Below are 23,771 nucleotides of genomic sequence, written 5' to 3'. Positions count from 1 at the left end.
ACTGGTATGGCTCAGTTGGGCATCATCCCACAAAGTGAAAGGTCGCTGGTTCGATTCCCGATCAGGGCACATGCCTGGGTTGCGGCCTGGTCCCACTGGGGTCATGTGAGAGGCAGCACATCAGTGTTCCTCTCCTGCTTTCTGCCTCCCTTCCCCTCTTTCCAAAAGTAAATAAAAATGTTTTTTAAAAAAGAGATCATATACCTGAGCAAACTACATTGTTTCTCATTTCTATTCCAGTTCTTAACAATAAAACAAAATCCTACTTTGCCCAGGCATCTTTAGTATTTTATTATTTTTGTATCAGATAGAAAAGAAATATGTCTAAGAAATATGCTGACATATTTGGAAAATATGCCTAAAATGGAAAAAAAGGAAAATTATATATGTTCTATATCATCGTTATATGTTATTTGTTATGATATACTTAGATATTGTGTATTTATAATGAGTTTATATATACTATATATAGATAAAGTATAGTGTCATTATCTAAGTTACTCTTCCTATTTAATGTAACAAAGATAACTTGATTCATTCAGTTTCCTTAAAATGTGGAGACTGAGGAGGGAAGTCAGAGGAAATGTTTTTCAGAGTTATTTTAATCACTGAAGAGATTTTTGTGGGGAGTGGGGGAAGTAACCTGGGGAGCTTGTTTGCTTTTCCTTGGACACCTGCCTTCATGAGGCTAAGCTCACTAAAATAGAGTGCTGATTTGAGTGCTCCTTCCTTTAGTGATAGGCAATCCTGATCTGGTGAGAAATGGGAATGAACAGGAACTGCTCCAGGCCGTGGTGATGCGCCCACTTGAAAAGAGAGAGATGTGGGCTGGGAATTCCACTGTGGAGCATTCCAAATGTGGGCTCATGCTACCTGCCCCCAAGGTTTCAGCAATAATCACAATGGAAGGGAATAAGACTTCACAGTCACCACCCACAATTTGCCAACACTTCACAACAGCCTAGGGATCATTTATACTTCATTAGAGTTTAGAATTGAATGAAGTGATTTTGTCTATCCTTTGTAAACTTCCCTTGTAATCCATTCAGAGACCTTTGCTGAGTCTTTGTCTTTTTGGACAGGTGGAAAATTCTGGGGATCCCTGGCTCAAAGGTAGAAACTCACAGAATATATCATACTTTGATTCCATTTACCTGGTCATGGCAACAATGTCAACCGTTGGCTTCGGAGATGTGGTAGCAAAGACATCCCTGGGACGAACGTTCATCATATTTTTCACCCTGGGGAGTTTGGTGAAGAATACTTTTAATATCTTTTGAATGTAGCTATATAAATTATAAGCATTTGGTTCATGGTGAGAAATGAAGCATTTGTGGCTTGAGAGTGAATGTTACATTGTTCAGGTGTCAAATGAAAAACTATATGGATCCTGTGTTTTCCCGAACTGTATCCCCTGGAGCACGAGATGCAATTGGTTGGTTGCCAAAGATGAGGACTTTTGACAAAGGAGCAGTAGACTTTCCTTATTAGCCTCTACATTGATTTGAGCAACAGTACCTTCCTTGATCTTTGGCCCATTAGATTAGTCTTTCTTCCACAGAAGAAGGGCATTTGAGATTGGATCTGAAGAAAGTTTGGTTATTTCCAACTCACATGAGTAAGGTCTCCAAACCAGCATTTTGCTTCAGCTGAGTAAGAGTCTGTTTACAATTCAGGACTTTGTGTGAAGGACAATGAAAGCCTCCTTTTCTTTTAGTTTCTAATTTCAGTTCCGTAAAAACCATACCAGAGTCCTCTACTTCACCTTTGTGACATCCCACTGTCCACATTGCTACATCTCCTCATTTCATTTTGCCTGGCCCCTGCTCTGCCCTATATGCTCCCCCTACTAATGCCCTAAATGACAGCAAGTCGAAGGGCAGTTGGTAGTGACAAAGGGACAAAATAGGAAGGAGGTTGCCTTACTGCGTGTCCTTGTTTCATCTCTGTCATCGTTTTGAATGCTGGAAAGCATTTTATTCAACTTCAACCAAGCGTGGAGGCTGAAGTAAGAAATTATCTCTCTTTAAATATATACTTCACAGTGATGCCCGTCATAGATGAAACAACATTTTGTGTACCTTCTTTCTGCTTTATAATCTCAAAATTTCAGTGTATCTTTTAAGACAATGAGATTAAGGTCGTATTTGCTGATCATTTTAGATAATATTTGCAAACTATATCCCTGAGATGGTGGAACTTTTTGGTAACAAGAAGAAATACACCACTTCCTATGATGTGCTCAAAGGAAAGAAGTAAGTAGCTTTCAAGTAAAATTTCTACTATACTTGTTTGAGATATTCTGCTAATCACATATCTGTTTCTAACACCCATTGCTTGGTCTAGGTGAATATATTGGCAGAATCCTCCATTCACTAAAGAGTGTTGTGCTAAAATAAATGCCATGAGAGGATACTAGTTGCTACTTGATACAAACTACTATACACATGTTCATAAGAACATTAAATTAACTAAAATGACAGATGATGTTGTCATTCATTGTCACCTACTGATTGTGACAGTATTTTGACCTTCCGTGTTGCTCACTATTCCCTTACACCCATTACTATTTGTATTTTATTCATTTTAATCACGTGGTTAACTCAGGCTAACTTTACATAATGGATCAAATTCAAAACACAGTTTGAATTCCAAATGATTTAGTTGTCTTAGCCCCAACTCCCCTGAACCTGTGGGGCTCATTCGCAGGCGGCGGTTTGCCAGAGCGAGGAGCAGTTTCAGCCCCTTCTCCAGCACTTCGTAGGTCTCCCGTGCCCGCACCACAGCCACTAGTTCCCCGGAGGAAAGCAGATTTGTTCTCACTCTGTTTCTTTGTTGATATATGTCCCCTCGGTTTCCATTATGCTTTTCACATCTAAGGAAAAAAGAATGAATTGGAGACCTTAAATTTGAAGTGATTCATTTTTATTTAGTCTCGTTCCCCTATAGGGGAAGGAGGCACAGTGGAGGTAAGTTCTTTTGGAGTGGTCTCTTAATGCAGTTGAGCAAAAATCAAGATTGGCCTAGGACAAAAAAAAGCAAAATGAACCAAAACAATGGAATCAACTAGATAAGCCAAAGTTCGATCCAGTTTATTTTGGGAAGGGATCTGTGACCCATGCTAAATAAGCCAGTATGGTCTGGAAAATTTAGGGTAAAGTAGGTTTTTAAAAATATACATATTAAGCCTAAGGCAATTGACAACTGTTTTCTACCATAAAAGTTACATCCTTATACTTTTGCACCTGTCCTAGGTGTCTCTCCATTGGACTCACTTTTTCTCTGACTGCTGGATAATTTTAGATGTGGAAGATAAACAGAAATACCTAGATCCCAGTGCTATCTCAGCCATAGCATTTAACTATGGGAAAATCAATAAAACATTCTTAGCCACCGCCATTCCTCAGTGAAAAGTGGTTTTATCATCCAATCAGGAATCAAGTGGAAAGTCAAGTCAAATTACACATATACAAGTCCATTAGAAGTTATAAATAACTGACTTCCAGCCCAAATGGAGCCATAGGTAGATGGCCTCCTCACACAACCAAAAGAGGGACAACAACAAATTTGAAAACAAAAAGCAACCAGAACTGCCAGAAACTAAAACTGTAAGGAAGTTCAACAACCAAGGAGTTCAAGAAACATTCATCCAGACTGGTAGGAATGACAGAGATGATGTTGGCTAGAGGACATGGGTGGGCAAGGTGGTGGCTGGTAGAGCAAGCAGTCCCACATTTGCACACAGATAAACTGGGAAAAACAACTGGGGAGCAAGACAGACAGTGCAACTCAGGGTTCCAGAGCAGGGAAATGAAACCTCAAAACCTCTGACTGTAAAAACCTATGGGGGTTGAGGTGATGGGAGAAACTCCAGCCTCATAGGAGAGTTTGTTGGAGAGACCCACAGGGTACTAGAATGTACACAAGCCCACCCACCTGGGATTCAGCACCAGAAGAGCCCAGTTTGCTTGTGTGTAGTGGAGGAAATGACTGAAAGCTGGAGGAGAGCCAAGCAGGTGGCATTGTTCCCACTCAGACCCCTTCCCCACATACAGTGCCACAGTGCAGGGATGTGGGTTGCCCTGCCCTGGTAAATGCATAAGGCTCTGCCCCTTTACTATGTAACAGGCATACTGAGACAAAAAAAAATGGCCGAAATGAAAGAACAGATCAAAGCTCCAGAAAAAAATACAGCTGAAGATGAAGAGATAGCCAACCTATCAGAGGCACAGTTCAAAAGATTGGTAATCAGGATGCTCACAAAAATGGTTGAGTATGGTTGCAAAATAGAGGAAAAAGTGAAGGCTATGAAAATTGAAATAAAGGAAAATGTACAGGGAACCAACAATGATGGGAAGGAAACTGGGACTCAAATTAATGGTTTGGACCAGGAGGAAGAAATAAACATTCAACCAGAACACAATGAAGAAACAAGAATTAAAAAAAAAGGAGGAGAGGCTTAGGAGCCTCTGGGATATCTTTAAATGTTCCAACATCTGAATCATAGGGGTGCCAGAAGGAGAAGAGGAAGACCAAGAAATTTAAAAATTCTTTGAAAAAATAACAAAGAAGAACTTCCCCAATCTGGCAAAGGAAATAGACTTCCAGGAAGTCCAGGAAGCTCAGAGAGTCCCAAAGAAGTTGAACCCAAGGAAGCACACACCAAGGCACATCATAATTATATTAGCCAAGATTAAAGATAAGGAGAAAATCTTAAAAGCAGCAAGAGAAAAGAAGAGAGTCACCTACAAAGGAGTTCCCATCAGACTGTCAGCTGATTTCTCAAAAGAAACCTTGCATGCAAGAAGGGGCTGGAAAGAAGTATTCAAAGTCATGAAAGGCAAGGACCTACATCCAAGATGACTCTATCCAGCAAAGCTATCTATCATTTAGAGTAGAAGGGCAGATAAAGTGCTTCCCAGACAAGGTAAAACTAAAGGAGTTCATCATCACCAAGCCTTTATTATATGAAATGTTAAAGGGATTTATCAAAGAAAGAGAAGATAAAAAATATGAACAATAAAATGATTAAACTCAGAACTATCAACAACCAAACCTAAAAACAAACAAACAGAACAGGAACAGAATCACAGAAATGGAGATCACATGGAGGGTTATCAGCAGGGAGGGAGAGGGAGGAGAATGGGGGAAAAGGTGCAGGGAATAAGAAGCATAAGTGGTAGGTACAAAATAGACAGGGGGAGGTTAAGAATAGTATAAGAAAGGTAGAAGCCAAAGAACTTATATGTACAACCCACGGACGTGAACTAAGGGGGAAGAATGCTGGTGGGAGGGGCAGTGCAGGGTGGGGGGAATAAGGGGAAAAATGGGACAACTGTACTGCATAATCAATATATGTTTAAAATGTTGTAAATAACCATGAAAATCATAGCAGTTATGAGTTATTATTGTAGTCCTGAAAAGCCATGTGTAACTCAAATGTGTGAAGTGATACCCTATATGAGATGAACTAGAGACAACAGAAATCTTATGCTTCTTTTGTATCATGGAGATAAAGTTCTGATTGTTTCTATTTTTCAAATCTGGGTGATTCAAATACCAAATGTATTTAAAACTAAGTGTGAGCTCCTGGCCCATCTCTAAATCGAGAAAGGAAGATGCCTGCTTGTGTTCCTCAAGTAATCCACCTGACGTGCTCTCGCCCCCTAGGTTCATCGTGGTCTGTGGAAACATCACCGTGGACAGCGTGACTGCTTTCCTGAGGAACTTCCTGCGTCATAAGTCAGGGGAGATCAAAACTGAGATTGTGTTTCTGGGAGAGTAAGTGTATCCATTTGGCTCACGAGCTCTAAATGAATGCTTGCAATACATGTGAATGTTTTAAATGGAACAAAATTAACCTCATAATAGTCATAGAAAAGTTAGAAATAATAAGAAGCAAAAATAAAAGAAAAAGCGATCTCACAGAGTTATCTTCTGAAAAAGTTTGAGAATGTATCATGTGAGAAGTTTTTCTGTATATGCACTATTGAGTGATGCCCTATCATTAAGGATATTCTGTACTTATTACTATTATGTATGAGCATAATTTTGTACACAAGTCTAACACATTTCATAATTACAACTCTCACGGTTAATGATCAGGATTGGACATCTAAAGCTCAAATAGATGCACAAAGGATTGTTTTGATGATGTTTTTGTTCTATTCAGTGTACCTTTTCACAAGCAGAGTCAAAGATTTTGTGAATCATTGAGAAATGTGTATTTAATACAAAAAGATTTTGAAGTTGGAAAAAATGGTTTCTAATTGTTTATTTTACAATTTTAGTTCCTACTGAAATGGGACATTTGTGTGTTTTGATGATTTGCTTTCCTTTTTGAAATTCCTCTTCATTTCTTTTATCCTCTTCTCTGTGAGACTGGTCATCTCTTATTTTACTGAGTGAAGCATTTAATGTATTTTGATATTAGCTGTTTTATGTCATGTGTTATAAATATTTTTTCTCCCTCTTTGCCTTTTAATTTTTGTGTTTTTATTTTAGTATAGGAGCATTTGATTTACATGCACTTCAATCTGTTCACTCTTTATTTTATTATTATTTTTTTTATTTCTTACATTCTTAGGCCTCTCTGTTCTAGGATTAAATAAATATTTCTCTAGCATTTCTGTGTTTTCATATGGAAATTTTTCTTATACTTAAGCTCTCTGGAATTGATTTCGTGTAATGTAAAGGGAACTAAATTCTTTTTTTTTCCCCCAAATGGTTAAACAGTTATTCAGACATCACTCAAACAAGTCAGGCAGATTTGCAGTGATATTTTGATCTTACATAAAGTGTATATAGGATTCACCTGAACTTTTACACATTTTATAGTTAAAACACAAAACTAAGCATTGTTTTTGATGCTCCTATCTCCCTCAAACCTTATGTACACTTTCATCAATATCATCACTTTGTCTCCTAAATACATTCTAATTCCATTTCTACCATTTCATTTCCACTATCACAACCCTGTTCAAAGTTAGTATCTTGTCTCTCCTGAATTTCTATAGAGGCTACTTCATTGATTTTTCTCTTTGCTCAGAATTTCTTCTACCTTTATATGACCAGTTTATTTTCATCCTTCCGTGCTTGGAGAGAATTTCTCTATTCTTCTAAATTAGTATCTTCTAATCCTTCCATCTTTTTACTCTGTTATATTTTCTTTAAAGCATTTGTCACCATCTATAATTGTGGTAGATTTTCCTTTAACACAACTGTTAACATTTTCTTCCCTTACTGTGCATTCATGCTCCTCCTCTCAATAGAAAAATGGAGTCTCTTTTTCTTCCCTTTGAATCTGGCCTGGCCAGTGACTTGATTTGATAAGTAGAATGTGGTGACACTTTGTTAGTTTAGGCCTGGCCTCTCAGAGGACTGGTAGTTTCAACCTTCACTCCAAGAGAGCCCTAATACATCATATAAAAAGTCGGACTAGCTTGCTGGGGAGGAGGCCCAGCCAGACCTCACCTGCTCTGCTCAGGTAGCTGGGACAACAGTCATGTGAGCAAAGTCACTTTGACCATTCCAGCTCCTAGAGAAACTCTCTGAGGAGTGTATCCCCATGAATGGTCTCAGTCGACACTGTGGAATTACCTTGCTGAGGCCAGCCAACCATAAAATCCTGAAAAATAATATATTATTTTTGTTTTAGGTCAGTAAGTTCTAGAATGGTTTGTTTTGCAGAAACAAAAATGTAGTATGGTAGCAGAAGTGGGGTGCTGTTATAACAAAAGCCAGCACATGGTCTTTGCCTAGGAACTGGCGGTAGGCAGAGACTGGAACGGTTGCATGGAGACTCTTAGTAAAGGCCAGAAAAACAATGAGGAAAGTGCTATTAAGGACTGGACAAAGAGCAGAGTTTTGGTAACAGTGTCACTAAAAGTAACTTAGAAGATAGAAAATGTACCTACTGCAGTTGTGAAACTGGTTAAGAAAATTTCCCTTGAGAATGTTGAGTGTCATTTTCTGTCACATAATCATGTGTGATAAGGTAAGAAAATTGAACTGGAGAAGAAACTTTTTAGTTTTTAGCAGAATGTAAAAGAAATATAGAAGTCTCAGAACACTTTCTCTAGCTGGCCAAAAAAAAATTTCAAAGAGGAAAATGATCTCAGCAGAGAAAAAAAAGTCAAATCTAAGATGTTGCCTATAAAATATGACCTCAAGGTTCAAGGTCAAGATCCAATGAAGGATGCAACTGAAGATCCTTTGTTAAGACCTCAGAAGGATTTAAGGTGGTGACTGAACTGATGCTCCTTACCATCAGGCAAAGGGTTTCTGAGAACCTGAGGACATTCTTCCCAGAATTCTGACATTCTCAAAGTAGAGATCTATCACCAGAAGAACCATGACTGTGACTTTGTAGACATGCCATGAACCTGAATAATAGGCACAGAAACGTGTCAGTGCTTTCAAGTAAATTTTGCTGGTAAACGCACTGCCACCTCAGGATAAAAGGGACAGAGAGAGTTCAAAGTGAAAAAACAAAAAACAAAAAAAACAATGCCTCCGGGCCTCCAATGTAGCACATGCAAAAATCCAGCCTAGAAAGGGGCTCAAGTGCAAATAGGGGACATTTATCAGAAAAAGAAGGGTGACTCAAAGGGTCAGAGGGCAGAAACAAGAATCAAAAAGAACATGGATTAGTTCATAAGGACAGAACTGAGCTCTAATCAAAAAGTGCATTGATTTAGAAGTAAAACTCGTTGGTACAAAATAGACGGGAATGTTAAGGACAGTGTAGGAAATGGAGTAGCCAAAGACCTTATATGTACTACCCATGGACATGAACTAAGGGGGTATTGGTAGAGGGAATGGGGGGCACCGGGTGGAGGGGGGCAACAAAAATTGGAACAGCTGTAATAGCATAATCAATAGAATACATTTAAATATACCTCTGCCCCTGGAGTAGGGGGCCCTAATAATATATGTTCAGAGAGATTTTAGAATTTCTGTGTGCTGATTTCTAGCAATTCATATGTGCCTTTCATTAGAAGCCACACCTCTTTTGATTGGGAAAGTCTTTTGCAAATTTCCTTTTACTCTTCATGGTGTGTTTGGTGTGGAGATGGGGATAGTAAAACTTGACTATGGGTCTTCAGATGAGGAGGAGCCACACCTGAGGAGCCCCATCCACATCGAAACCTGACTTAAGAAGATAAGATCCAGGACTTGGATCTGACTGCTGTAAAGAGATGAGGCTTTGGGAGGAGAACATGAGAGTATTTTGTACAGGGGAGGGATGTGAATTCTCGTGGCCAGAGGGAAGACTGTGGTAGATTGGTTTTAAAAGACGGCTACCAGCAATTTCTCCCAAATGTTTGCACATGTACTATTTCTTTACCAAATTAGACCTGAGCTTCAGACCCATCCCTGGAATCAGGTGAGTGGTGTCACCATGACCTGACCATGTAGATTAATAACAAATGGAATATATGTTTCTTCCGAGAGGAGATTAGGGGTTCAATGGAATGCGAATAAATGTAACAGTCTCTGAAGCAAAGTCAATCATCCTCTTCCATCTTCGGGTCTGCATTCTCTGTCCAGGGCTCCTCCTTCTTTGGAATTGGAATCCATACTTAAGTGCTCCATGTCCTACACAACTTTTGTTTCTGGATCTGCACTGAAGTGGGAGGATCTGAGGCGAGTTGCGGTAAGAACTACATTTTTTTTCCTTGTAGTTAACCTCAGCTGCAGTAATTAAGATGATAGGATATATGTTCTTTTAAAAGCATTTCTCTAGACCCTTAAATTTGGGGATATACAACTTTCTCGATTTAAAAATTGATCATAAAAGAAATGTAGTAATTGACCTCTAGTTCCTGTTTGACAAACACAAAGCAGACCTCACTCTTTACCTACACTTACAGTGAAGTTATTTAGTTCACTAAACTCTCTATCTAGAGCTGTTTCATTTTCACACTCTGAGAGATCTGTAAAAATTATAGATAGCCAAAGTGTGTTTGATCTTACCATTCAAATGGGGTTCTTACCAAAGGACAGATTTACCAACTTCTAAACACACTGATGTCCCTCCTGATAGGAGGGACATGAAGGGAAATAGCAGAGATCCCATTAAGGTTGGGGCTAAAACTAATGATTAAAGGCCGACCCTGTAGACAGCTTTCATTTAAGATCAAAGCCAGCTTCCTCTCATTTTGTAGGTTTCACACAATCGTATAAATCAAAAGGCTTCAGTTTTTTTTAAAGCAGAGATCTATAGAGTTAACAGAGAATTGAAGCAGAAAATGACAGACTCAGAATAATCATTCTCTTTCCTGCACTTTGGTTTTATAAGAGCCACACTAATAATTTCCTAGAATCTTAAGATTCAGAATCCATAGATAGTGAATGACTGCTTGCTTTGAGCTAAGCAGATAGCCAGTTCCTTCATTCTTTGCTGTACTGAAAGGTGAATAAGTATACAGGCAATTGCTTTAAAAGATCTTTTGACCCATCAGTAGTCAATACACTGATGATTAGGATGATGGGAAAAATACAACTATGCACCCATTTTAAAGCAATCTAAAATCTATGTTGGAGACCCTGTGCCTTAGTTCCATTACAGCCCTCACAGCCCTTGCAGCATTTGCAACACTGATGTTATTGCATCCTTATCACAACTTCTCCCAAAGTGTGTTCTCTTATTGGAAATTTTATGAAAAAAAAAAAAAAGAAAACCCATAAGAGGAACACTAGAGCACTTCCCATGTAATTAACAAATGATTGCGTTCAATCTTGAAGAATAGGTGGAATCTGCAGAAGCATGCCTGATAATAGCCAACCCTTTGTGCAGTGATTCCCATGCTGAAGACACTTCAAACATTATGAAGTAAGAAGTTAGTACTGTGTTTTTAATGCTACAATGTTGATTTATTTCTGCCTCTTTTAAAAGAAAGCCTGGTGCATAGGCCTACACAGGAGAAGATGTCATTTACCACAGCATTAGGGTCATCATATTACAGGTTTCTGCCTATTTTCTTTTTTGCCCCCAAAGATGATGCAGATGTATGAAAAAGTAGTTCAAAATACAGTATCCTGAGTATCTATGGCCTTCTCTATCTACATACTTTCTTGAAGTTTCATATAATGGCTATCTACATTTAAAAAGCAAGCATACAAATAACTGATAACTGTTCAGATAGCATCATTGTAAGTAGTACATCCTCTCCCACTCAGCAATAGTGATACCATTGGTGATATGAGAATGCTATTAGTAGGCTTTACTTACTGGGTTTTTTCCCCAGTAGTTCTGGTAAAAGATTGTGCGTGGTTCAGTATGATGTGCTTGCGACCACTGGAAATTCTCTTTAAGATGGCTAGAATTAGCTGCCATCTTTAACTGTGAACTATCTATGAGCAGGAACTTGACTTGTAACAGATTCAAACTATCATTGTGATGGCAATGGCATTGTTCCTAAACCAGATGATCTTCTGGCCCTCAAGGCAAAATAAGCATAAATAGCTGAAGGTGATTCCACAAATAGTAAGAAACAGCTGAGAATTTGCACTATGCACAATACAGTAAATATGACATGAACTTTAGTTTCTTAAGTTGTAAAATATGGAAGGTGGATATGAGAGTCTCAACTATTTCGAGTGCCAAACAATAATTCAGTATTCAGTTTTTCTTGTAATTAATGTGTTTGAGTTTGAAGGCTAAAATATATATGAAACTGTTTATTTCCTTCTCAAGAATTGGTCCCAGAAGACCATAATCTTCTAATAAGAAAAGCTGACCTTTTGATAGATTTATTTTACAAAGTCACTAGAACAACTGTATCTTATTAAACAGGACATTCTTAGAGAACAGCATAACAATGAAACTTATAATATGCAATTTTATTATGCTTACCCACATATCAATTTAACTTTGAATTGAATTGTACTACAAAGTCATTGTACGTGACATATCACTGATGACCGTATTTGTTGTTTATGTAGGGTGCTGTCTATCAAGAACTATAGCCCTCACACCAGAATCATCATACAGATACTTCAATCCCATAACAAGGTATTGTAACTTTCTAGCCTGTCCAGTCACCTTGTCTGTTCATCTGTGGAGCTAGATGAACTTAGTTCATCTAAGTAGTAGATGAATTCATTACTTCCAATGGCTTTACACTCAAAAAGTTTTTGCCAACTGTAGGTGAAATTTGGAGTCTCATTAAGATTGTTAATCACTTACAAATGTAAATTCAGAAAAAGGTATATTTGTGTATTTTAAAAGCTGCTACCTGGTGGTCTAACTTCCAAATCATCTTGAGATCCTCTGCTTTGGGACACTGACAGGTCTTGGCACACTCTCAACTGCTGGGAGCCGCTAAAGCTGAAGTATACCGATTAAACAATCACAGGAGTTTGAGAGATAATGAAGAGCTAGGTTGGGGGTGATTTATAAGGTTTACCATATATATGAGGCCATTCCTTGAAGTCTAGGAGAGGTCAATGTTTTCTATAATGCATAAAAACCAACACAGAAAGTCAAAGAAAATGAAGAAACAGAAATATGTGTTCTAAACAAAAAGCAAAATAAGACAAAACCTCAGAAAAATATGTTAATGAGAGAGAGATAACTGGCTTACCTGACAAAGAGTTCAAAATAACTGTCATAAAAATGTCACTGAACTTGGAAGAAGAATGAATAAAAAAGTGAATATTTCAACAAACTGGTAGGAAATATCTAAAGTACTGAAGAGAAGTCATAGAGCTGAGGAATATAATAACTGAACTGCAAATTACAATATGGAGCCTCAGTACAGACTAGATGAATCAGAAGACAAGATCAGTGAAATGGAAGACAGAATAGTGAAACTCACCTAACCAGAGCAGCAAAAAAGAAAAAAGAATGCAAATGAGTTTAGACAGCTTAACTGGCTTATGGGAGAACATCAAGTGGACCAACATTTGCATTATAGGAATCCCAGAAGGAGAAAACAGAGAAAAAAGGACACAAAGTTTATTTAAAGAAATAATAGCTGAAAAGATCCCTCACATTGGAAAGGAAACAGACACCCAGAACCAGGAGGCTGAAAATTTAAAATAAGTGGAACCCAAAGAGACCCACACCAAAACACATTAAAGTATCAGAAGTTAAGGACAACCAGAAGTTGTTTATTTGAGACTTTTCTTGCATAGGTGCTTCTTGCTATGATCTCACTCATATATCAAATCTAAAAATAAAACAAACATACAAACAAACCCTGAATTCACAGATGTAGAGAGAAGATTGGTGGTTGCCAGAAGCAGGGAACGGGAAAAATTGGTGGAAAAGATCAAAAGGTACAAACTTCTAGTTAAAAAATAAATAAACCATGGTAGTGTAATATAGAGCATGGTAGCTATAGTTAATATTACTTTATTGTATATTTGAAAGTTGCTAAGAGAATAAATTTCCAAAGTTACCATCACGAGAAAAAATAATAAACAATTGTGATGGATGTTAACTAGACTTATTTTTGTGATCATTTTGCAATGTATATCAATACTGAATCATATATTCTTTCCGATTGATGTTTCAGGATTCTTGGAATATATTCCCTGAATCCCGAAACACCAATCGGAAAGAATATATGACCAGAAAGTATCCAACCATGTAATATGAAAAATAATGACATCTATTGAAGAAGATACAAGACACAAGAAACATTATGCATAGGACAATGACAATTCAGTCCCTTTCAAAGTACACATCTTGGGACCTCACACAGTTCTCCCAATTGCCATCAGCTGCCCTGTTGTATTTTCTTGAGTCTCATTGATGGTCTGAAAACTCTTCCCTTTCAAAGGTGATTTTAGTTTTGGGAAAAGCCAGAAGTCTCAGGGTGCCAAATCTGGGATGTAGTTGGGCTGAGCCACCTGGATGATTTGAGGTTTCACCAAAAAACTCTGTAGGAGACGCGATGCATGAGCAGATGCATTGTCCTGATAAAGCTGCCAATCACATGTTGCCCATAACTGTGGCCTTCTGAATCATCTGAATAGTTTCTTGGAGGAATGTTAAAGCTTCACACAAAATCTGATACAGATTCATTGCTCTCCTTGCTCAGTCATTCTGGATGTGATGGCCACACAGAACACATGCTCACTCAATGGCATCTACTGCCCCCACTGACTAGTACAGTGAAGTCATCATTGATCACACATATGTATTCCAGTCCACTCTCCTTGGCTGCCGGGTTACCTTGATGTCACACAAACTGTTCTTGTTATGTTAACAATGGTTGGACTTTTTCCAGACAGACTTTATATGCACCTCTATGTTCATAGCAGCATTATTTACAATAACCCAGATGAAAACAGCCCAAGTGCCCATCAGTAGATGAGTAGATAAAAAAGATGTGATACATTTACATAATGAATACTATACAGCTGTAAAAAAGGACCTCTTACTCTTTGAGACAGTATGGATGGATGTGGAGAATATTATGCTAAGTGAAATAACCCAGCCAGAGAAAGAGAAATACCATTATGTGGAATCTAAAGAATGAAATAAAACCAGAGGCATGGATACATGGAACAGACGGACAGATCTCAGAGAGCAAGAGATGCAGGGGACTGGAAGAGATTAGTCAAAGAACATGTATACATATATGCCTGGGCACAGACAACAATGTGGTGAAGGCTAGGTGGAGGGGGCTTATGGGGAAAATGAGGGATATCTGTAATAGTAGCAACAATTAAAAATAATATTGGATTTTTATGTTGTACAGCTGAAACTAATATAATGTTAAATATCCACTATACCTTAATAAAAACAATACCCCTAAAAAATAAACAGAAAAGATTATAAATTTTTAGTAGAATCCGAGCCTATGCCATTTGACCTGTTTTTGCAACTGTAGCTATTTCCGTTTTAAAAAGTGGAGCAGTTGACCACTAGCCACTTCTAAATGTTGCATTTGTTCTTTTCTCTTGACCTGGGTACAATACATGCTTTAACGTGAAATAAAGCCATTCATTTAGAAAGAGCTTTCTCAAATTATTTCTATTCTTCACATTTGATCTACCCTCTACCATGGACAGGATTTTCTGCCGAAGATCCCCAGCTGGGACTGGACTGCCGGAGACAACATCATCTGCTTCGCCGAGCTGAAGCTGGGGCTGATGGCCCAAGGCTGCTTGGTGCCCGGCTTGTGTACCCTCCTGACATCCCTGTTTCTTGAGCAGAACAGCAAGGTGACCTTGTCAGCGGATGTTGAATCGTCGCTCTATCCCCACGTTCTCACGCGTTAGTGTCAGAAATAGATACAAAAATTGAGGAGAGCAACAGGCCCCAAGAAATGAGATTTGACTTCTACTTGAGCTGGAAAGGGATTGAGAAATCTCGATTGAGTTCCCAGGGACTGCACTGGCCTTGAAAAAAGTTATTTATCTTATTCTTGCCTGAGAATGTTTATCTGTATGTCATGCAAAATGGAGATCATAACTCTGCTTCCTACCTGCTCCACGATAATATGAATGTAAATGTATTCATAAACGTAGGAGCACTTTGAGTTATTGAAAGTAGACATATAATTAAAGGTTATGTTATTAGTGGAGAAGTCATATATTTAAATATAAATTAAATATAAAATAATCAACATGATAATAAATATATCTATCAAACATAAATAATAATACAAATAATAATTAAAATCTGTATTTCTAGGTTATTTTGGGGGCATTCCATACAGTAATAAGAATGACCACAAATCAAATGCCTTGTATGTGTTATGCATTTTAAATACATTATGTCTCCCCTTAATAATATTCCAAGGTAGTGTCCCAGTAATGGGGCAGTGCTGCTAAATAACCTGGTCATATATAAGTGAGTAGCAGAACTAGACTTGCCTGACCTGCAGTCTGACCACTCTGCTCTATCCTTATGGTTGTCAGAGGTCTGCAGTTTCCCACACCACCTTTGTCTGAGACAAAATAACCAGCTAAAAAAGGCTATTGAAATACATTAACACAGCAGAGTATGGCCTTCGAAATGCTATTCCCATGAAATGTTTTAACCCTCAGCTGGGCCTGGTATCCCATTGTCCAAAGGCCCTCCAGAGATTGACCTTGCTCCGCATTTGATTACCAGTCCTCATTTGCCTTTTTACATGCAATTTTCCTCCTGGTCTCTCTTCATACTTACTTCCCTTGTTCAAGAAATTCAAAAAATGTTTACATTTCTTCTGGTGCTATTAAGGAAACACAGCAGAGGTGAATGATGCTCTGGCCAACAAAATGCTTCTTGGAACACATAGAATTTTTCTGTGGTTCCTTCTGTGAATGTGAGGAGACATGACATGCAGATGAATAGAAATGGCCACCGGGCAGACGGAAATGAGCTGGATGCTCCCACAGTGACTGTACTTTAGCCTTCGCTTGGCAGCCCCTGTGTCTGGCCTAGGAAATGGCTTGTCAGGAAATACTCTTTGTGTTGCATGGTTAGAAAGTGGAAGAAAACCACTGCATCTGCAGGGATGATTGCAATTTTAATCTCTGTGGCTGGAGAAAATGAAAGGCATGGGTTCTCTATCTGAAGACCTCACCTCTCTTATGGAAACATAGGAGGTAGAAATGTAAAACCAGCCCTTTTATGCTTTTCTATTTCTTTCTGTTCTTTGTTTACTTTATTTTTTAAAAATATTTTATTGTTGATGCTACTATAGTATTATAGTTGTCCTCCATTTTCCCCCTTCACCCCCATCCACCCAGCCCACCCCCAACTTCCATAATCAGACCCTTCGCCATTGTCCACACATGTCCATGTGTCCCTCATAGATGTTCTTTGACTAATCCCTTCACCTTCTTTCAGTCAGTCCCTGCCTCCTTCTTCCCCTCTTATCACTGTTAGTCTGTTCCATGATTCTGTGCCTCTGCTTCGATTTTGCCCACTAGTTTATTCTGCTCATTAGATCCCTCTTATAAGTGAGATCATATGGTGTGTCTTTCACCAACTGGCTTATTTCACTTAGCATAAGAGTCTCCATCTTAAATTGTAACCTCCTCACTGAGGATGATTATCTGCCAATATTCGTCAGAAGGTGGTTTTTGGGATACAGGAATTGAGAGATATTTGTGGTCATGATCATTTCTTTCTTTCTTTCTTTTTTTAGAAGTAAACTCACTTTCAGAAATCCTAAACTGGGCAGAGTGAGCCAGAGCAAGATTTTTTAATGGTGCATGCTGCTCTGGTGCTTCATAGTCTGTAATTAACTATTTGCTTAGGTTTAATGGTCAGAACTCCAGTATCTTATGCCCCACCTTTCTCAGGTTAGGCACTTGACTTTCACTGTTAGTTTTCGCCTCTACAGATGGGAGTTATTGCATCTATAAATGAGAGTTATTAATCTCATAACCAGATTTTTCCAAGTATTGAGTTAACACTTGTAAAACTCCCGAGTACTCAGATCAAAAGGCCTTGGATCGATAGAATGCCTTTGTTTGTTTTTTACTATATTGAGTGCATGGTGGGAAACCGTGGTTTGAAAAGCAGTCCCGTAGGTGTTAGGCACAAAGCATTCCCTTACAAGCTTAAATTTAGATTAGGGCTAATCCAGCTGATCTCGGTGAGCTCTCCGATTCTGCTTTCCAAATCCAAAATCCTTCTTGTCTTCCTGTTTCCCTTTCTAACCTTTTAAAAACTAACTCAGGAAGTCTTCTCTGTCTCTATGGTTACCATTTTTTACCCTTTTCCAAAAGTGAAACATTTAGATTAAAAGCACTAAGCCAATTTCTTCAGTAGTGGGGGCCTAAATAGTGGTATGAGCTGCCCAATGAGGTGAGCCCTCCTCCACAGAGGAATTTAAGAGAGTGGGAAAGGGCAGGAGATTCAGCTGAGTCTTAGGAAGCATTAGGGGGTGCCTGGATTGCATGAGATGGTGATCTTTAGCAGGGCAGAAATATCGGTTTGTGTTTTTATTTGTCTTTCTTAAACTACAGAATGGCCACTGGAGAAGTATTTCTGAACTGGCGTTAACGCTCCATGGCTACAATGTTTCAGAGTTTATAGAAATCCCAGACTTTTATCAGAGATTCTGGGCTTTAAGATGCCGGTTCCTGCCATGTCAGAACAGTGTGGTAGTGATTCTCATGGAAGCAGGTGGGGGAGTGTGAGGAGGATGCAGGGAGAGCATAACAAAATTGGGAGGGATCTCACACAAATAATGGAGATGGCTGGTGCAACCGCCCCTGTCTTCTCGGGGTGAATTTAGCCTTTTTGAGAGATACCCTTCTCCCTTCACATTTCTCATCTCTCTGGAAACCTATTGCTATCCTTGGTTTTTACATTTGCATTTCCATTAATAAGGGTGGTTCTTTATGAGTTCATTTGAATCTATGAAGGGTTCTGATACTGAGCAGAAACCATGTATATATTTTTTTCTTGGTGGTAAGTAGTTAGAAATGTTCCTCAGAGATATTTCGGGATGGTTGTAGACCGTCGCCATAAAGCGAGTACCTCAGTGAAGTGAGTCGTTATCTTTGCTGGTGGAGGGCTTTGCCGTCAACTTGTAAAAAGAAAAAGCAACATTTGTGAAGTACAATAAAGTCAAACACAATAAAATGAGGTATGCCTGTAGTTAGTTAAAAAATGCTGTGTTTAAAAGACCAGTCTTGAACAGCCGTATCTAGGGATACACAACTTACATTCAATATTATCCTTCCCATCTTATTACCTACTCAAAAACCAGGCTACCTTGCTGAAATTATTGGAAGAAGAATTCTAATTTCCAGCAAGGAGTCTTGGATGCCCTGTGGGAAGAAACTGCCGTTATTGCTTCCACTTCATTTTGAAGTCTTTAGTGAAAAGAGTTGAGATGTATATTACAGTTTCAGTTCTTCCTTTGATATTTCTCCAGTTAAGCACTAGGACAAATCCCCTTCCTACCACCTAAGTGCAAGGGGTACTGGTTTGCTGCTTAGCAAAACATACCACTTGCATGATAGCATCCCGTAGTCCATGTCAAGGGCTTCATGTGGCATGATCGCATATTACAGGTCAATCCGAAACAGCCCTGGCAAAAAATTTTTGTAAATGGCCTGAAGAACAAAATCCTGACTCAGCATCTCTCTGATGACTTTGCTGGAATGACTTTTCCTGAAGTTTCCCGGTAAGCTAAAAGAAAGACTTTCCACATTTTTTTCATGCAACGACACTCTTTCCACAATGCTCATTGATGACTCTCTGTAGGTTGGGCTCCATGAAAAGCACTGAAGATATAAGACTACAAGACATAAGAGTGAATAAGTCTGAGTCTTTGCAGCCTGGAATTTGGGGGACAAAAATTTTATCTCTGCCCCATTGGCATGATGGCTATGAGTTATTTCGGGCTGGATTCACGCATGAGGGGGAATTCCATATTTGGGAGGCTCTTCCTCCGCCGAGGGGCTGGCGTTCTCCCGGCGGGCAGGGCACCGAGTGTTAGTCAGAGTACTGCGAAGCAGCACCCTGCTGTCCTCCCTCTCCTCACGCCTCTGTCTTCCTTTCCAGGCTCTGCTTTGTGAAGCTGCACCTCATGCTGATAGCCGTCCAGCACGAATCCATGTGTTCCAGCTCCTGGTAGCAATGAGGCTTCGAACCTCTTCAGTGTTTTGGAGGGGAATGTTATGATTAAGAGTTTTCGAAAGGATACAGCCGTAACTAAGCTTTCTGCTGCTTGTTGAGAGCCAGTCAACCTGGGCACCCAGGTTGCTGTGGTGCATTTAGTATCACCTGTAATGACTGGGGTTAGAACGGTTACCCCGAAGGGTGGACAGGCACTTTGCCTTTGCTCCTATGACCCTGCCTCTATTCACGTGAGCAGGGGAGAGAAGAAATGATCACCTTCTCAGATCTGTTCCTCTTAATGTATTATCAGGTCTTGCAGATCTTGACCATGAAACCATAGTGTGAAATAGAATTATTTATGGTAAAAATGTTCTCACAAAATGTAGCCTTAGAAAAAAAATCTGCAAAATATGGCAAAATGGGAATTTGACTGCCCTGCTAGATAAAGTCTCCTATTAACAGGGGAGGTGAAAGAAAGAGGTAACATCACCAGCATCCCCTGAGAACCCATATTGGATGATATGAGAAGTAAAAGAAGTTATCATGTATCGTATTTTTTGGACTATAAGACACGCACCCTTTCTCTCCCCCCACCAAATTTGGGAGGAATAATGGTTGTTAATGCTGCTGTTGAGTTCTGATTTCATCAATATTACATTCATGAAATATTGTGTTATTTATATTACTAAATATTTTACATTTTTTGCTTCAAAATTTTCCTCCTATTTTCCTCCTATAAAACCTAGGTGTGTCTTATGGTATGGAAAATACGGTAATAAAAAACTTTGGAAAAGTACAGAATCAGCTACAATGATACATAGTGAAAAGATGATGAAAAATAAAAAGGGGGGCTTAAATGGATGGGAAACAAGAAAGATGTTAGCTTATGTATGGTTTACAACTCCCTTAAATTAAATTGGAATCCGCACATTAGCTCCTAGTCTTGATTGTGATCTGCTAGCTCAGTGGCCTTGGCAAAGCGATCATCAGCTGTAGAGTGAGGACGCCCTGTTAACGAACACCTGAGACCCTGCCAGCTCTAAAGCTGACATGACCAGGAGCGCTGCCATTGCAAGGAAACAGTCGAGTGATAGCACTCGGACGACAAAGGAATGATTTTATACAAAAGGTTGGAAAGAACAGCAGTTCTGTGTGAGTAGAAAGCATGCAGAAGAAATCTGGGCAGAAGAAACCAGTGGGCGCTCTGCACAGCGCGTCATTAAGGAGAGAAGAGCAAGAAGGGTTGTCTGGCTGGCTGAGGTCTCCTCAGCAGCCCTGCCATGCTCCAGACAAATCTCAAAACCTAAACCTAAACCCAGAAATTTGGATTTCAGACCAGCCTACAACTTGGTTAAGTTTTAACATCTTTTTGGCCTTTAAAACCTGGGCTACACATCAGAATTATTTGCAAAAGTTTAAAGACATATAGATTCTAAAACCCCCACTTCTGAACGTGACAAAATGAAAATCCCCAAGGGTGGAGCCTGAGACTTTTTAAAGTCTCTGTGAGATAGTCCGTTTATTCGCTGGCAACTGGGAACTACTGGACCAAATGCTTTCAAGTTCCTCTTCAACTCCAGCATCCTAGATTTCTATAAACATTATTAGAATGACTAGTAGGACACCATACGCTGGCAACATGAATACCTATAAGGAACTAATGTCTCTATGTATCTGACAGGTTCTGGTGCTGTTTCCTATGTAGCACGCACCTACCCACAATGAAAGAGGAACTTGTTCTAACATAGATTTAACTTTGGTTTCTCACCAAAAAGTCAGGCGAATCAAAGAAATTAAACCCTGATTTGGCAAAGATACTGATAATAGCAGTGTCTTACAGGGTTGCTTGTTCATGACCGACAGTGCACTTTGCCTACATTAACTCCTGAGTCCTCACAGCAGTGCTGTGAGATGTGCACAGTCATTAGCTCATTTCACAGAGGAGAGGCCTGAGGCCCAGGAAGGTTAACTAATTTCCCCAAGCTCACATGACTCCCAAGTGGCAGAGCCAGAATCTGAACTCAAGCTGGCTGGGGGGCTGTGCTTGAGATCACCAAGCTGTACTAAACCTGCCATGGCCGCGTGTGAGGGGGAGGAAGACAGGGCGTCTCAGCGGCTGGCTTCAGGCGCGTGTGCCGGAACACCGATGGCTAACCTCTTCCCTCACCTTTTATTTTCTCCTCTAGTGAACACACTTGAATATACTCTGTGACTTGCAAACCCCCTGGGTAACCATGAAGATTTGTCTTAGGGAATAATTTGTCACCCGCTAAGAGATAAAGTTGGACCTGACCCAGTTAGATAATATTCTGAGATTGTTCCAGCAGCCAACATTCTCCAGTAAAGCAACTGGCCATGATTAATGAGGAGGGGAATTAAGCAATAATGCCAATTCAGAAAAAATCTTCAAAAGTTCACCTCTTCTTTCAAATGTAACCAGAGATTATTAGTAATGGCAGTCTCTTCATAACTAAATGTTTAATAAAAGTTCAAAGGACCATCCCTTTTGCAAAGGAGATGTGAAGGTATAACTGAGTGTGTGCTTGCTGGCTGGTGACCTTTTACCAGTGGTATTTGCGGTGGGAGGCACAGATCCAGGTTCATTCTCTTTTTTAGTTAAAACAACCATTCCACTCGTTACTACCAGTCGGAAGGTACTCAGAAATGCCACCCAGTGTCTTCAGCAATAATCTACCTGAACATAGCTATTTGGCACCTTCCTCCTCATTGCACTGGGCTGAAGAGCTTTTGCTGTACAAGCCCTTTTATTTTTGTGAGGCTCTAGCACATGGAAATTACTGGGAGTACTCTCACAGCAGAACAAGCTTTGCCAAAATAAAGACGTAACCCCTTTCTGATGTGTATATAAAAGTAGTGTGCTTTTAAGGATGAAAGGAATACTTTCATCATGCACAAATGCAGTGCAGGGGGTTGTAGGGTTCTGAGACCTTACCATATTGGAGGTCTGAAAAACAACGAAAGATCTGACAAACATAGGGAGAAATGTCAGGCACTCGAACAGTCATAACAGAGCACTGCACCAAGGAATATCAAGGAAGAAATTTGTAAGACAGCATTTTCAATCACATGAACAATAAGAAAATCGAATATCAAAACATTCAAGTAATGTAGAAATAGAAACAATTCATGTGGTCCCTACCCTCAAAACCTTGCAGTCAGGAGACAAAAATGAAGTCAAAAGAAATATAGATGTTCAGAAAATGCACAGGCCAATAAAAGGAACTTCCGAACCCAACCGATTAATAGACTTCATTGAATTTTGAAGGTCAAGTAGCCTAAGGATGAGCACTACTAGCAAGTCTAGCAACTGTGTGGCCTTGGCCTAGATGGCAATGGACAGCTTCAGTCATCAAAGCACCATACGTCCGAGTTGGTTTGACCATCCCAGAATCGGGACACAGTCCAGCAAAGAGCCCGCCCTTAGCTCCGCCGTGTACGTGGCTCAGCAGTGGTGTTGCGGCCTGCCTTCCCTCAGCATATTTAGCGGCAATCAGAGTATTAAACACAGTCAAATTCACATTTCCTACCATGTTTAGCAGTAAAAGGGTGTTGAGTCCTATTAACTCTGCAATTTAGAGAATCCATTTGTAATGACAGAGTGAAACACCAAACACTGGCACAGAAATTGAAGGGAAAATTACTGTATTTTTATTTTCTGTCTGCAGTGGTCCAGTATTAAATCCACCTGCACAGGTTAAGCTGCATAAGAACACATTAGGTTTCTTTATTGCTGAATCTGCAAAGACTGTCAAAAGGTAATTTTTTTTATTACTTTATGGGGAGAAAGTCCTAAAGCACACACAACTTAATGGCAGGCAGACTGAGTCAGCGCCACGCTTCCGTAGTGTGAAGCCTCACATAAGTCATTCTTGATTTGCTTTCATTGTCCAGAGCTGCCTTTTACTGTGCCACCTGTCACAGTGATGTGCATTCTCCTGAGCTAATTGGAAAATGTAGCTGCAAAAGCAGGAGCCATCGATCGTTCACAGGTAACTGTGCTTTATATCTGGCTGTCCTCAGTCCAGCTTCTGGGGTGTGGCTGAGGAAAGAGGCGAGATCTCCCCTTAAAGGACAATGCCCATTTGAACTTGGCCAAGAAGTGGCAGACGTTTCCCCACTGGGCATGCAAGACCTGAGAATCCATCTTTTAGAGCTGAAAGCAACCTTCCTAGTTGTCGAGTTCAGCTCGACCCCAGGCCAGGCAAATGAGTTCTCCAGG

The 23,771-nt window shown here is 39.6% G+C and overlaps 1 protein-coding gene across 1 annotated transcript in view; it reads left to right on the top strand.

The window, feature by feature from the left end:
* Positions 1-23,771, top strand: part of KCNU1 (potassium calcium-activated channel subfamily U member 1) — a 124,341-nt gene that overhangs the window by 24,639 nt on the left and 75,931 nt on the right. Inside the window, exons 8-18 of the mRNA XM_045821802.1 lie at positions 1,083-1,253; positions 2,164-2,255; positions 5,671-5,781; positions 9,553-9,658; positions 10,755-10,837; positions 11,950-12,019; positions 15,031-15,183; positions 18,982-19,094; positions 19,475-19,543; positions 23,218-23,307; positions 23,444-23,541. Coding sequence (XP_045677758.1) covers positions 1,083-1,253; positions 2,164-2,255; positions 5,671-5,781; positions 9,553-9,658; positions 10,755-10,837; positions 11,950-12,019; positions 15,031-15,183; positions 18,982-19,094; positions 19,475-19,543; positions 23,218-23,307; positions 23,444-23,541 — 1,156 coding nt within the window. The remainder of the gene's footprint in view (positions 1-1,082; positions 1,254-2,163; positions 2,256-5,670; positions 5,782-9,552; positions 9,659-10,754; positions 10,838-11,949; positions 12,020-15,030; positions 15,184-18,981; positions 19,095-19,474; positions 19,544-23,217; positions 23,308-23,443; positions 23,542-23,771) is intronic.

Source organism: Phyllostomus hastatus, unplaced genomic scaffold, assembly GCF_019186645.2.
Source record: "Phyllostomus hastatus isolate PE091 unplaced genomic scaffold, TTU_PhHast_1.1 phas_scaffold_46, whole genome shotgun sequence".
Classification (NCBI taxonomy): domain Eukaryota; kingdom Metazoa; phylum Chordata; class Mammalia; order Chiroptera; family Phyllostomidae; genus Phyllostomus; species Phyllostomus hastatus.
This window is presented reverse-complemented; position numbering and strand designations above follow the sequence as displayed.